The sequence below is a fragment of the Rhopalosiphum padi genome, chromosome 2, assembly GCF_020882245.1.
Source record: "Rhopalosiphum padi isolate XX-2018 chromosome 2, ASM2088224v1, whole genome shotgun sequence".
Lineage (NCBI taxonomy): Eukaryota > Metazoa > Arthropoda > Insecta > Hemiptera > Aphididae > Rhopalosiphum > Rhopalosiphum padi.
Genome location: NC_083598.1, coordinates 89,763,714 through 89,781,329, shown reverse-complemented (window position 1 = coordinate 89,781,329; position 17,616 = coordinate 89,763,714). Strand labels below are relative to the sequence as shown.

Sequence of the window (17,616 nt, the reverse complement as noted above, 5' to 3'; positions counted from 1 at the left end):
CAGTATCGTATACATTGGTAAATGTATTAAAAAAATTGCACTCAATATTGTTTTATTTTTTCATATTATACCCCATAAAAAGGTTTCTTAATTTTTATCTAGAATAATATATTAGAATTTATGCTGAGTAATCATATTTTTCGACTAACGTTCTCATGTTACGTACTCGACGATTCTGTATATATAATGTGTATATTACACATTACACTGTGGTATATACACGTTGATCGATTGGCAAAATAGTTTTTACGTAAAAAAAAAAACGCACAGTAAGCGCCTATAGCTGTGTAACCCTCTGAAAAAATAGCTTTTTTTTGTGGTATTTTCCCTGCAGTATCTTCTATAGATAATAAATTATAAAAAAAAATATATCACGTTAGTATTATACATATACAGCTGTAGTTTATAATATCCGAAATTGATACTAAAATAAACACGTTTAAGTGAAAAAACCTCTTTTGACGTTGCTAATGAATCACCGGATCATCGGATCTCGGTTTTAAAGATAAATATTTGTTTGGTCGAACAAAGTAAAAATCGCAACGCCGTTCTTTTCTCATAAAACATTTATAATTTACCGATTCGTACAGCCCATATACGTAAACCGCAGACTCGCACTCTTGTACGCATATAATAATTATATTATATATTTTATATATTTTAGTCATGTAGATATACACACGATAGTCGTTCGCCGCACAAACGGCGTCGGCGGCGGCGGGTCGTACGAAAACGTCGAAAATCGTTACTTTTCAAGGTCTCTCACGATAATCCCCTCGTCTTTCACACACACACACACACGTTGTGCAATATTCGACTATATTTCGATGTATATTATACTATACTCGAATCTAATCTGCAATTTGATTTCGAATATTATCGTATATATAATATATGTATGTCTATGTTTTATCCCGTTCCTTTTCATCCGTCGATAATAAATTAATAATAACGCAATCACTGGTGATGACCGTATTCGATTATGTGAGGACTTGGGACCAAAGGGCGAATCAAGGAATAGTAAACGGGGAAAGACTAAACTGTATAAAATATCACATGTATAAATATATAATATTTAACATCAGTATATAGTTTTAAATTTGGATTTACCATAAACATATTAGAATAAAATATTTTTGCACATAAGTAGGTACTGTTAAAGATAGCTTTTAAAGTACTATATTATATTTAAAAAAATTAACAAATAAACTAAAAAGAAATTTTTAAATATTATTTAAGTTGTGTATACATATATAGACGTTTATAAATAAAAAAATGAGTTACTGAAATCTCCTGTAATATTTGATAAAATAAGTTAGGGGTAGGCGCTATTTTCACTCTTCTCTTCAATGTATTGAACCATGGAAATTAAAATTAAAATTACTAGTTTATTACTTAGCACATTTATGAAAAAGGCAACAATTCATAACTATTAAAGTTTATTGTATTCTGCGTTTCTGTTTCACTTTCAGTATTATTTTATATTACGTATTTATAATTTGTTATCACTTAAGATAAAATATAATACAGTATCTATCACAAAAATAAAGTATATTATAATAATGTTTTGTATTTTATTATCAACATTGGCTTTATTTTCTAAATAAACAGTAGTTATAGTTGACGAGGAATTGATTTTTAGAAGGGTGCCCCGCTGGATTAAATTTAATAAAATAATTTGTGCTGAGAATTTATGATTTATTAATTTTGCGTGTCTCGTTTGGTATTTGTTAATTCAAAGCCTAATCCAATAAGTCTAAAGATACGCAAATTTGTGTAAATTGTTGAATTTTAGCACTGCGCAGTACCATATATTGTTTTAAACGTCTGCGTCAATATTCCTTAAAATATTATAATCCATTTACGATGTACGTCGTATATATATTTATCAGCTATACTTTATTATAATGAACCCGCGTATATAAATAGCATATGCTTAAGACAAATTTGTTATTTTACGCATTCGGAGCACGCTAGCCGTGAAAGCACTTCCACACTCACATACGCCTTAAAAACCGTAGTTAACGTAGGTATATACCTACTATACCGACGAAATATCTATATAATATTATACGGAAAACACAGCGTATGAAAACAACGTTGTGCACGCGTGCATATATGGTTTATTATTATATTGTGATTTACTCTTTCGCTCAAACGTGTAATAAATAATAATAATGTTTTAATGTATCGATCAAATCAATCGTTACGGTAATATTATACAATATTATCTGTAGGTACACAATAATAATATTATAAGTATTTTATAAGACAGTTAGATTATAACGCCGTCTTCTCACACGGTGGATTTCGATTTTTCCATATTATAATATCAACACGGATTGATACCGCCCTTACTATTGCCATATTACGGTGATTATTTATTTGATTTGATAATGTGTAGGTATAAAAGCGTATGTAAATTATGTTTTATTGCTGTTTTATATATATATATAAGAATTTATATTTTATGCGACGTCTTTGCGGTCGTCACACGTACGAACATAATAATATATATAATGTGCTCAGGTATCTACAGAGTACGGAATTTAATTGCACGTGAAAGTATTATATCGTAAATATAAAATTAACTATTATACGTATATTTTTCTTTCTTTATTTTGTGTCGCCGTCACCATGAAATCGCTTTTTCATGTAAAAACTTTTAAATTTCCCAAGCGTAATGTAACACCTATATATTCTATGAGATTTTTTTTTTATGGTTTTACACTTGTTTTTTGATTAAATATTAAACACAATTTTCCGTAACATTTTATTTTATGTATAATGTAACATATATAAGTGTATTGTGTGTAGGTTGAAATCGACTTTTTATATAATTTTTATCCGTAGAAGCGCAATTATTTCTAACGTCTCATTATAGTATACTTATGTTTATTTATATATATATATATATGCGCGACGCTATTAAACAAATTTAACTTTTGCTAGTCTGATTAGCAAAAGTTTTGGGTCCATGTATCATGATTTTTTAATCATTTTTGTTCGATAACCGTCGTGAATATAATTGAGCTCATCTCGTATTATAATGCACTGTAATATTAATGGCGTAGATATGAGTATTATGCGTGGGATAGGTGTATGTACGTGCGTATAACCAAACTTATCAAAAACAGGGGAAGAGGGATAAATATTATTAAAAAAAGCTCGTAAAATTAACATTTCACAGTATATGTGTGCGAGTATAAACGTGTTGTAATTTATAATGTAGGTATACAGAAACGCCGAATTCTCTGCCGCCTGTTGAAATGTGATATTTTAAAATTCGCGTAATTAGTATTCGTGTACACGGAATGTATATCACATTTCTAGAGGTAGTTTGAAAGCGAGCAAACAAAGCTGCGGTAGAAAATGTATGAGGTTTTCGTTTTTAAATACCCAAGTGGATCGCCCGTTTTATTATTACTATTATCGCGATCATCATGCTATTACTATAAACCTTCACTTTATCCATTTCTCATTTCACCGTGGCAAAACACTTATTATATCATATATATACATACGGTATATAGGTGAAGGAACTCTCGCCGGAATATTTGCTGCGTTAAAAAATATTAAAAATCGATTCTAAGTGCAAAACGATTTATGTAAAAAAAAAAGCAGGTACACATTATAGGTACAGTAGGTAATTACTATATGGTATTTACTATACATTTGTAAACATTAAACTATACATATTCTACGTGTTTGCTAACAATTATAATGTAATAATTTAATATCATTAATATTAATATTAGTATTCAAAGGTACTGTAGCTAGTTAATATTTTGGAAAATATTGTAAATCACATTTTTTTCAACGTTAAAAATTAATAATAGATTGTCGTAAAATGACCATTGGTACTTTATTAAAATTTTTATTAAAATTGAATATGTTATGAAAAAAATACGAGTTTAAATTAGCATTTAAAGTTTAAATGTCCATAAATAACTTTAACAAAAGTAATAATTGTACTTATTGTTATTCGTAAGGTAAATAATAATAAATAAACATCTACAAATTTTTCATGCAAATATATTGTACGAATACGAATATATTTGCTTAAACTTTCTTCGTGGCTTTATTTAGACGAGACCTAATTTCACCGTTTAAAAATTAATGCGGTTTTTTTCACGCATATCTTAGATTGTCATTATTATGGCTAGTATATTAAAATATCTGTGGCGCCTAGTTTCTGCAGCGTATTTACCTACATATATTATGTCTTGTATAACAAACTGTGAAATATTTAAATTACTGAGTATTTGCCGTCTAAATGCATATAGAAATCGAAAAGTCTAGTTGAATATCATATTTGTGACGAAAGACTGGGTCCACAGCCAGAGCAGCTGTCGAGTGAATAGACGACAGAGACTAATGCGCGATGATTTTAAAAATAAATTTTCGAACAATCGCCGTGTGTTCTCATTCAACCACCTCTATATATGTTTTTTGCTCGTTATTTTTATCTCCGGGGGCGGAGGGGAACTGGAAAATTACCAAGTGATTTTCGCGGAAAGGGAGGGGGAGCAGCCTTTTTGGCAAACAGTGAACCCCGTTATTATTATTATTATTATAATATTTTATTTATTTTTTGCGTACACGCTCTGCCGGGTTTCAATTAAAAACTACAGCCGCTACCGTAATCGGGTTAGCGAAACGAGTTTACGTGCAATCTGCCTTGAAAACCCGTAGGTACCTATGTGTTTATGTACATAGTTATATTATATTAAACACTTCGGATGTAGGTATGTGTTCGCATTCGCCTAGTTTTTACAGACGCCTGAGGATATATATTATATACTATATTGTGTAGAATACACGTGACGAATTATTTAAGGACATCGTAGACTAGACTCAACGCTAATGAAAATGCACATTTGTACACTCACTGTCTGCAGTGGCATTATAATAATACAATACTTCTCTATATTCATGCAGTTACTGCATCCTGACATGCACGGTTGCTGCAGCCTGCAGTGTAAGGGAGGGTTTATAATGTAACAATACATTATCAAGCTATAATTACTCTTGTATATAATATAATATATAATATGTTTATGAATATCATTTTTTTTTTCAAACAATATTAGCATAAGCCTCTTTTATTAGCGTAATTTTTACAACGTAGCGGTATTTGTTTAACGAGTTGGACTTTGAAGAATAAGACGGAATGCGCCTTCTTTCTCTCATCTTGTTCTTTTTAGTTTAAAAACATCAGGTAATACGCATTTGTTGAAATTAATCGCTTATAAACATGATGATGATGTATTTGCGTATAAAAACGATTAGTCCCCCAGTAGACAGAAAAAAAAGGTTACTTATAACCCTAGTTACATTAAACTAATTAAACTTCAGTGTTTAATAATAAAAAATATAATGACCCTTCTTAAGTTTTCGCGATCGAATTAAGTTTGCCGTCCCATTGAGAAAAACATATTTTACTCTTCTCGTTTTTCCAATTATTGTATCGAATTTTTCAGACGACCGAAAATGATTTACGATTTTGGAAACTGGTTGTGAACAATATTATTATTATTATAGATATACCTACCTACTATGTTATAATAATCACTTTTGGTGTTACGCAACGACGGAAACCGAAACAGTTATATTCTGTGTTTTACGCGGTTGCGGTGTATTCAACTACTGACTAAAAGCTGTAATACCGCCGACAATAAGACATAACATTTTAAATCGTAATAAGATTATATAACGTGATGATTATTGTTCGTAACCGAAAATTATTGTAGTGATGTAAAAAAAATCTATCACACGAATAACGAAGTCGAAGTATTATTTGTAACACTTTACCCCGCGCCTCATTGTCGAGCACAATAAACTTCGTTGTGGATTCGTGATAACTGATATGTATACATGAGAATACATCATAATATACTAAACCTGTGTGATGGAAAATCGTAGGAAATCTCAATAATTATTGTTGTAACAGGAAATGTAGACGACACTAAACCATTTATAGTATATATATATATATAATTGTATGTCACTGAAAAACAATACGAATTTCGATTTGCTATTTTTGTTTATCGCGGTTTGGGCGTCATTCAAACGAACGTGCAATTTTCACGATCCCAATGAACTGCAATAATGCACTTTTATTGCGAGGTGGTCCGCGCACACACAAATAACACATGTATAATAATATACAAAACTTCTTTACAGTATATATATTATAATATATATAAATATACATCACGTGTATATTTATAAGACAATGGGCTCTTGCGCAACCTTCGCGGTAGGTAAACTCGCGTATAATTTTTTAAACTATTATGTTAATACTTATTACATATCGGTGTACTATATACATAATATGGACTGCACAGAATTCTACTCTCGCGTATATACGTGAAATATATCAATAAGGACATCGTAAACGACGTGTAACGCGTGCGCGGGTTTAAAGTTTTAAACGTGATATACCGCGAAATTTGTTTCGCTATTTGTTTTCAGAGACGTCTTATCGCACCGCAAAATAGATTCGAGTAAATGACTTATTATATCACTCGATATTTCCGTACCTAAGTTATGTTGTGCTGCAAAGTTATGGTCACCATCGTATTATTTACGAATGTAGTTCAATGTCGTCGTCTTACCTCGTCATATGTATAGCAGCTGACAACGACGATACGCAGTACACACAAGTTTGTAATTGGCATACCTACCTATAATTTATGTACTCGAACGATCTACACACACACACACACACACACACAAGTGGCGGACACTGTTCGCACTTCACATCAGATTATCACTTTACCGTAGCGGGTGTTCGTCATAACACACTCGTACCATATTATATTATATGTACAAGCGCGCGGGACGTTGACCTCGGCGAAAAACTCATCTTCGTCCTTCCATCAGCGTCGTCGTCGGTTCCGCTCCAGCGCGATAGCCAACGCCGCCGCGCACTGTTTCTTTACAGGTATATACTACAACGACGTGCGTGTATTAATGCGAGCGCGTGTCCCTGAAAGTTTCAATGGCGACGCAAGCGGCCCGGAGACAGTGGCATTCGCGTGTTTCGAAATGCTGACGGCAAAAAATTCCATTACTAGGTGTACTCGAACTATATAATATTATTACGGGACGCCGTATGGCGTTGATTTAACGCGCACACACTTACGTTCCGGCGTTTGACCACAACATAATGAAATGTGTTTAATTATATTATCGTGTACGCTCCGCACTGAAAACGTACCATCGCGCTGCTATACATTAATAAACTCTATGTTTAGGTATATAGTGCTAGAACTGGAAGGTCCCCTTGTTTAAAAAAAAAAAAAATTTAGCGTAATCCTATAACTATATTTTAATCGATAAAAAATTTAAATCTACAGGTGCAAGTTTGTACGCATACCCTTTGTATTTTTCTTCCAATTCAAGCGCTCTGTTTACATTTATTGTCATACAGTTGTTATGACGAAATAAATCCTATAAATTTGCATGCGAATTTGTTGGCCCATCTGATCCATTATAAATTATGGTTATTCTCCAAAAGCACGTTTCACTTCGGTATATTTAGATATATTATAATTTTACAACCGCGCACTTTTGTTTGACGCCGGATTCACAACTACTACGTTATCGCGTGTTGTTTAGTGTACAGCGTATTTTATTGCATTCCGATTAGCCGTTGTAATCATGGTATAGTTATTATATATATATTCACTTTAACCATCATGATCTACAAGGTTGTGCCGAACTCGACTTTTCGACACGACACACTATTGATGATGTAGCTGTGAACCTGCAAAGGCTTGATCCGCGTTTCTACCTCTACATATAGATGGTTGCATCTATTTTTATTTTTTATTTTTTTTATCTACGTTTGATGACAGCAGTTTAAAAAAAATCATAATATATATTAAGAGTATTATTTATTATACCAAATGCCTTTACAATATTATGGTATGCATCTTGCACACGCTATAAGACCATTCCAGCAGTATACTGCAGTGCCACAGTGACGTGTAATATAGTAAAGGTATTATTATAAACATGTCGCGCTGCAGTGTATGTGCGGATTTCGCAGCCGCGCCGAGTTTTTCGCGTCTTTTTGGCAACGCGTCATCGATCGGCGACGCCGCCGTCGAATTCACCGAAGGGACCTACGGCGTAAACGGTTGTCGCTGCCACCGGAAAATGCTCGTCGTTGTCGTCTGTATATCATTTGTACGTCAAATAAAAGTCTCGCGAAATAAAAAATGTAATAATAACGCTTTATTGCGCACGGCGGTAACGATAATATTATATCATCATTATTATTTAATAATTTGTAAAAGCACGACCCGCCTACACCCGTGGAATCTCTGCCGCGCGCTTATACAACGTAAAATATGTATAACAATAATAATAGTAATGCCGAACACGACGTGTGGGCACGGGGAACGGGAAAAACTACTATTTTGACCGTCAATCGTCCGGCGGCGGCGGCGGCTATGTGCGGGGATGGTTGTGTACGCCGCTCGCGTGATATAGCGGCGCAGTGGCGTGCGGCGGCCGCAGTTGATGGCGGTGGAGACGGTCGGTGGTGGTGGCGGCGGCGTCGGCGGCGGCGTGCCGCGGGGGTCGAGTATTGATTGGGCACCCCTTTTCGCCCCCACCACTGCCTGTCATGCCACCGCCGCTTTATCACTGTACGAGTGTTTGTCTGGGTCCCCCTCCTCACCCCGTCGGCCCGTAGACTATACCTACCTATATAATATATCTGCCCGCCCTCCCTACACCGCCGCCGTCGCCCCGACATCGAGCGCAAGGATTAAGTTGCACCTTTTAACCGCGTGGCAGGCCAGTCGGGGTACGTTATTATAAGTCCTAGGTCGGGAATCATCGGTTTATTCAATAATAGAATAATAATAATAATAATAAAACGACAACAGTGTAGACGACGAAAAAACCGTCATCATTGTCGTCGGATTTACAGCGATCGTGTCGTCACGTAAATCTCCGAGTTTATAACCTATATAATAGTATTATGCCTACCGGAGTGTTGTTTTCACGTATGGACCATAATATGGTTATTTGGTAAATCATCAAACACGACCATTCTAGCTATTTATTTTTACACTATACTTTTATTGAAATTCTTATTATTATAATTTTTAAGTGTTTGGAATGTCCTACAGTGATATAATCTTTCTTTTCGAAAGAGGTCTACCGTTTTTTTTTACTATTAATTGAAGGCAAATAATTTATTGTTTTGGAAATGTTGATAGATTATCCATAGATAAATTATTGTTGAAAATTCGAACGAGTAGTTTTGGAGTAATTCAATTTTTAATTTTTTAATTAATAAAAATATTATATATACCATTCAATAATATAATATTATTTTTAAAGTTTATACTTTTAACTTGAACATTAAACAAAGTTATTAATTTACCATACGACAAAAGGTATGCTATTAGGCTATTTTTATTTTACCCTTTTATTATAACTATATAAAACGAATTTAGTGTAGGTGAAAAATAAAAATCCGGCAGCTGATTAGTTGAAAGTAATTTTATAGTTGTTTGAGTAGTTGGAAATAGCACTCTACTTGTAACGACGCTAATATACAGTTGCACACGATTTTTTCTTGGAGCAATACAAACAGCTTACTGATTTTTGGCTGTAATAGTGTTTAGCGAGAGCGATACTACATTTTTTCTATTGTAAATAGTACATATTTTATTACTTTTTTTCGCAGATTTAAACTTTTTATATAGGTACCTATTTGTTTAAACATAGTAGGTACCTACAGGTAAAGGTAACTTAATAGCTTAAAACAATACATTGATACCTATCCAAATCTTAGTATTGTATTTAAAAATATTTAGTCTTTAAGTATAAGTATATATTTAAAAATTACAAACACTAGAATTTAAATAAAATCATTAAACAGCTATAATAAAGGGGGTGTGTAAAGTTAGTTAGGTCACCTAACTTAGGTGAATCACTATATGTATTGTTTTATAATACGAGTATACCACGTTAAGATATTATATACGTCTATTCAAATTCACCACGATTAAATCACGGTTACATATATATAATACCGCATCACTGCGGTAGAAATGTATGCCTGTATAATATATATACAAACTTAAGTATAGGTTATAACTAGTATTATGTATTATTATATTGTTTTATTATTATGGTTACACTTTTACTGTTTCAATGTAACAGTTTCATAATACGCGATCGCTTCTACAATGCGTATTATAATATTATTACATAGACATAATAATTTTATTAAAACAACCGCCAAAGTAACTATGATAAATAGGTATTTATGGTTAAATCATGTTGCTAATTATTTTTCTATTATATACCTATAAGATCTTTTTTTAATTGACGGGTTATTAGACGGTTATTGTCTATATGATTATTTATATATCTAATCGTAGTGCTGCAGTCTTCAGTGCACATTTAGGTTGTGATGATATTATTCGAACGTTGTTCAACAGCAGCTATTTACGCAATTTCGTTTGGATTTTGCCCTCTGTAGTTCATTATTATATAGACGGTATAATAATATGTAAAACTTCTGATGTACCTAATAAAAATGACAAAATTGATATGAGTATCATGATAATTAATTCCTTCTTTTTTTCGATGGAATAGGAAATTAACGTACATTTGGTATTGGTAGTGCGGCATTAAAATATTAATTACGCTAGTTTCTGCAACGTGATAAAAAAGTTAAACGACTTTTTTCGTCTCATATTGTATTCTACATTAAGAGCATTAGGTACTTTAAAATGTGATGTTTTTTTTCTACTGAGATTTTTCAACGTTGCTATCACAGAATAAATTATGCACTGAACTTTTTTTTAAATAAACCTAGTAAAACGCGACGGTTAAAAATCGCGTTATCTCAAACAAATTAATAACACGTTTGTAAGTCACGCACGCAAAGCACACGGCTTTAATCCAAAAATACTATGTACCTACCTCCTAGTGCCTACACGTGTTTTTTTTGTCTATTGTACATTTAAATACCACTTTCATTTAATTTTATTATTCCAAAGCGTATACTGTTTCCATTCATTTTCCGACCATTTAGTACTTACGCCGCCCTGTGTCCGGAAACAGCTAAATAGACGACAGTCCCAGGGGTAATTTTTCTATTCAGTCACCTTATAAGAGAACGTGTTGTGTCGCGCGGTAGGACGAGTCGTATCTATATAGATAGAACAAACCGCTCACCGGCGCAGCAGCAGTTCTCGCGGCCGAGAGGGTTGGTTGAAAAATTAACCTGCTGCCCCACCGTGAAGGTGTGACAGTGACGTGTGACCAAATTACATTAGAGCGTTTCGTACTCGCGTACACATATTATATGTATATATAGAGAAACAGAAGCTGCATGTGTCGACGACAGCAGTGGTCGCATCCGCGTTTCGAATATACAACACTTCCGATCAATCTCCCGTTCACACCCTACCGTCACGATTAATGGCCTAGAAAACGTCAAAAACTTACGAAAATGCCCCAACGATTTCGCCCCATCGGCGTTAAAGCTTCATTTCGGCTCGTTTGTCACCACGGCCGCCGCAAATGCGCGATACCGAGATACGGGTGATGGCGAGAAGGGTAGGTATAACTACCATGTGCCGGTGTACCTTTACAACGTCGCGCGCCTGCAGCAGCAACGTGCGTTTGCCAATAAAAACGCCGTCGTTGTGTGAGGCATATAAATCACCGGCAGATTTTTGTCTTGCAAAAATTACTATTATAATACGAGTCGCGGCCGCTGTAGCTGCAGTAGGTATATACGCGAACATAATAATATATCATTATAACATTAACTTTATACGCTTTCAATTCGCATTCGCTGGCCGATAGTTCGTGTTCGTGTTGTTTTATCGCCACCGCGTAGTTCGGGGCCAAAAACACGACGTATGTGCGTAATATATTTTAACGAAACAAAGAGGCATGCATTATATATTTAATATATATATATATGTGTGTGTGTGTGTGTATAACGTGTATCATGCCAGTACCTATGTATATGTAATCGACTTAACAAAAGTTATACTCCTGCGCAGCTAGCTGGTCAATATAAATTATACACCACTTGATACGTGTATTTATATGATATATTATATCGTATAATGCATAGGATGTATTATTAAGATAATTTACGGAAAAGTCGACTAGAACAGAGAGTGAGCGCGATGTGATGGATGGATCTGCGGGGACGTGTAGCGCAGAGTGACGTCGTGATGGTCCCCATTATTTATAGACGCGCGTATAGTGCGTGTAACGGCTATTTGGATGGCTAACAACGCCGCCACAGTCACATTACCGCGGCCGGTGAATAAAAATAAATTTCTGAAGAAATAGTAAGAAAAAAAAAAAAATTAAAAAAAAACTAGTCCAAAAGTAAACATATGTCCGGTGGCCCTGTATATGCAGTAGGTACCTATTCACACGCGGCGTTTGTTGCTTTTGCCAGACAACCGTGTGCCGACACCAATCACGTGTCAACGTTTCGGCAACGTGTTTTAATTAGATGCCATAGCGTCGGTCGGTATTAAGTCGTGGCGGCTACGACGAAGTACTCCTTTTGAAAAAGTTTTCCTATCGACTACATGATAACAACCTGATGTCAAAGTTGCTTTTCGCACGAAGCAAACTTTTCAGTACATTATATATAATATATATATACATTATGTATATCATGTATAAATTCATACGGCAAACATTTAACACCTAAGAGTTAGGTAGTTTAATAAATAACATCGAATGTAATCGATTTTATATCATTTATTTTCCATGCATATTCAATAATTTATATTTTGACCGAAAAGTTTCCAATTTGCTGTTCACACGTCCAAATTATATGTGATATTATGTCTTCAAAAATAAATTGTATCTTATAAAACCAAACACATACGAAAAAACTATAAAAAACATTATTTAATACAAATACATTGTCTAAAATCGTACTCGTTGTCTATATTTTATGCTCTTGTGCGTGTGTCGCTTTTTCCTATTGCGTATATACATTATACTATAACACTAGTAGCATCACATTGCATAGATGATGGTATTTAAACAATTATATTAAACGTCAATATAATATATTACGATGGCCAATTTCTCACTAAATATAAATCGAATGGTATTTCATTTAATCGTCGCTGTTGATATCTCAGTAAAATTCTCCAGAGTCTTGTTCTATTGTATCGCATGATTTGACGTTTATATGAGAACAATCATTTAGCTGTATATGGTTGTACTGAACACGTATATATTATATATTAGGGTATCATTGTATAATTACTAATTATTAATTACTATGCATTAAATGCAGACAATATAAAACGAATCAGAATATTCCAGGTACCAAAATTTAATGCAATTGTAATAATTGAGATATTTGTATGTCTCCAAAAGGGGGGTTCTATTCTTTTAAATATTAACTTTCGTACATACTCTCAAATTCCTATGTTTTTTTGTATATTAAAAGTAATTGGGTTTACAGTTTTAACATCATACTTCTTGGTTCTTCATAATGAACTCTGAACGATTGAGTGAGTTATAATATGAATATAATATAAAGTTTTATAACAATTTTGTCATTCACATAAAAACCTTATTATTATATTTTTTGTAAACAAACTTTTCAGTCAACTTTAAGTAATGGAATATATTAAGATATAACGTTAGTACACGTTAATGTTCTGTAAGTCAACTAGACTGGAAAAACATCATTAATGTTATTAATGTACTTGAACCGAAATGGAATTAGTTTGCAGATTATAGACGGTTGTAAACAAATTCCACTCGAAACTGTATATAATAGTATACACGCTGTCGTCCTGTCCATACGTATACCTATAGTGCTTTGCGTTATTTTTATGTTTCATGCAGTATCATATATTATTTACTTCATTACAAATCAAAATTATTCTCTATCACACATACAATAATAATACTTACATATTTCGCCATGTATTTAATATTTGTATTATTGTATCATAATATTTATTTTATATTATATTATTAAATTGCATATAGTTTAAATTTACTATGCATTTTGCCTATATTATGGATACATATTAATTACCTATTATTTTTTCAATCGTTTTGATTTATTAATGGATATAATAAATAATAACACGTTAATATTATAATATTCGCATTTGACAAGAATCGACTCTTACTTTATCATAATATAATAGACCTGATTAGTCGGTTACTGGACGGTATAACCTCGTGGACGAATAAACGACCATACAACAAACACGAGGATTAGACATTATTATTGTAAAAACTCGACAAAAAGTCTCTTTGTATAAACATTGAGTATAATCCCTTTCGGGGTGGTCGTTCGCACGAGATAAATGGTTTTGTTTACTCTGCAGCCTGCTGGCGATTATAATATATATTATACGTCTCGAGTTCTGAGCTTTTTTCTCGCAGCGTCCCGTTTTTGTCACAAACCGTAATTTACCTAGCGTACCACATGCACATCATATAACACATATATATATAAATAATGTAAGAACCGCGGCTCGTATACTTGTCCCTTAATTAATTTGTTTTTTTTATGTCTATCCACAGATTCCAAGGGATCACTTCAACGAGGGTTACTGAAAAGGTTTAAAACTGGCTATCGCTACTTCCAAACTGTATTCCCAGGCTCCTTTACGAGTGTCAACGAGGTAAGAGAATAAAACGTTTATGCACATAGCGTTTAAAAATGACTTTATTTTAGCTAAACTTAAAATTAATTAATAATCAACAAAACTTATATATTGCATATATATATAAATATACACACACATGTATTCTCATATGTATCGTGGTTCTGTTAGGCTATACTTATGAGCGTCCTTGACCGAACCGTGTTCAAAGTTGAACACGAATTATTATAATGCCGGATTTAACGTTTTCGTGTCGTTGATGTGGTTGGATAGAATTTTCCGACCTCAGAGGCCCGAAGGAGGACGGGAATACTATTCCTCCTACTTACATGAACACACCCGACATTCGCGTCCGTTCGGCCGTGTTCATACCTGTTCATGACAGACCCTCTATTTTTCAGCCTTAAGTAAGTCACATGGGTAGTCAGAGGAGTCTATTGTTGTAAAAAAAAAAAAAATAACTTCGTAGATGTGTAGACGTATGAGTAGAAGTTTGCGGTTGATATTATGATAGTGTCCGTTGAAAACATTTTATTTTAATTGTTTTATTTGATTTATTATATTGTTTTTTGTATATTTCTTAAAATAACTTGACAAAAACGGCTTGATCAAAGTTGGTACATAATATTATATACATATATAGATTTGTGCAGTACATCAATATTCTAGAATCATTAAAAAAAAATTCACTAATCCACTAATGCAGCGTTCAAACAGCTGAAATGTGCACATGGCTTTCAATATATTATTATAATTATAATTAATACTGACATTTATCGATTGACGGACGCTAATTTTCTCTTGCATTAACACATATATTAATGTATATATTAAATATATATTTTGTTCTCTTCAGCTTAGACTATTTATATACATATATATATATATCTTCATTCTTTTATTATTATTTTGTTACTTACCGTGTTTAAATATATAGTTTTTAGTGTGTTTAGAATTAAAAATAACACAAAAGGCTGATATGTTTTTATTTGATTTAATTTTTATGTATATACATTTGAAGTCTCTAGATTGGTTAATAGTCGTCCCATATGGTATTTCTTGCATGGTTATCAAATTTGATTGTGGACAATATTTTACTCTGATGGATATTTTGTTTCCTGCATCATATTATATCAAGTCAAATTAATAGATATTACAGCAAAACAATCGTGTTAAAAATAAAAATAAATAAATAAATATTATTCCAATATGATGTGTTTATTATTACGAGTATTATGTATCTAAAAATCTATATATATAAAATATTTTAATATTTTTAATCAATATTCTATGATTTAGTGTAACGTCATCGAGTGTTGTACTTGTCGTTACGAATACTATGTTTTAATTATATATATAATATAGTCGTTTTAAACTTTTGCATTATTCAAAAACGTTTAATACATGTACGCATTCAGCCTTTTGGCAAAAGCAATTTTTCTCTGTACATATTTAATGTATATCGTAAAAGGTCACTATGACTAAAGCTATATAGGTTTTTATTTCGTACGTACGGGACAAAAGAGAGACCACTTGAAATTGAGCCTTTACTTTCATATACATATAGGTACGGACTCGTTTACATTAAGGACTAGCTATAGTCATTAAAAAATGTTACCAATAAATATGAGCTTCATTTACAAAATACCACTCCCTTTTTTATAAGTGCATATGACGCTATTAATTATTTATCAGTCTAGTCTACACATACTTTTCTCATACAAAAATGCAATCTCTTACATATTATTTTCACTGTTTGATCAACGAATCCTGTATTTTACTATGAATAAAGGTGGTTTTTTTCTTGGTGTTATGGCTCAATGGAGCGGTAAATTAATGTTCATCTTGGTCGAACTAAAGGGTCTTCAGATAAACAATTTGCGAAAAAACCGCAAAGGAATGGTTGATATGTAATAAATAAATAAATAAAAACCCCATAAACCGAAATTGATACCGTTTTATAATAGCCTGGATTAGATACACACGCACACACTTTTACCCATGTACTATACAACGATAGGTATAAGTATAAAAAAAAAACAATATGAAATAATGTAACGCATAATACCTACGGAAATGCTATACATATATTATGTCAGTCGAGTGTTCTATACATTTCTAAATTTCAAGTGTTGTATAGTCGCATACTTCACGTTTATTTTAAATATTTAAGATATACAATTTATGGTGGATATTGAAATGGAGTTAACCCTGCAACCGTGTGCTATAAAGTCAACTATAATATGTTTTTTAGTAGAGTTAACAAACTTTATCTCAAATTCTTAAGTAAGATATAAAATGTCGAAAAGAAACGTATATAAAATGGCTTTAAGAATAAAAAAAATCAATTAAAAACAGAGTTATATATTAATAGAAATAAAATAACTATGTCACAACCTCACAACGTGAAGTGCAGTCCGCGAGTATACCTTGTATGGTTATTTCGTATTTTTTATGCATCAGTATAAATGCATGTGCAGTGCATAGGTTATTATTACCTATTACAATATTCATTTAAAAATTATTTTCAAGCTGTATTATCACACACTCACACAGACATTATATAATAACGATAATTTATTATTATAACATAGGTCTACGTATATAAATAATTCTGATGTTTTTTATTATTATTGTGGGTCACAAAAATTATTATAATATTAATTTTTTGAAAAGGCCACAAACACAGCCTCTATATCCTTAATATATACCTATAGTGTATTTGTGCGTATTATTCATGTTATTTTTATTATTTTATATACAACTGGTGCAGTATTGTGTGCGCCGCACCGCACAAAATTTATGTCTCGGTGTATTTCCCGTTGGAACAGAACAACATTGTGCGATGGAGGGCGGTTGTCGAAGTAGTGGTTTGTGTATTCCAACAAACGACTGACAATATACATATTATATACGTATATATAGATAAATTAATGTATATATATGTACACAA

At 32.6% G+C, this 17,616-nt stretch overlaps 1 protein-coding gene across 2 annotated transcripts in view; it reads left to right on the top strand.

Moving 5' to 3' along the window:
• The window catches only part of LOC132922340 (RNA-binding protein Musashi homolog 2), a 58,134-nt gene that overhangs the window by 19,410 nt on the left and 21,108 nt on the right, over positions 1-17,616 (top strand). Inside the window, exons 2-3 of one of the 2 annotated variants that reach the window (XM_060985814.1) lie at positions 14,581-14,681; positions 14,835-15,070. In XM_060985814.1, the coding sequence (XP_060841797.1) occupies positions 15,042-15,070 (29 nt within the window). In that variant the 5' untranslated portion in view covers positions 14,581-14,681; positions 14,835-15,041. The remainder of the gene's footprint in view (positions 1-14,580; positions 14,682-14,834; positions 15,071-17,616) is intronic. The other variant, XM_060985815.1, reaches the window with a different exon arrangement.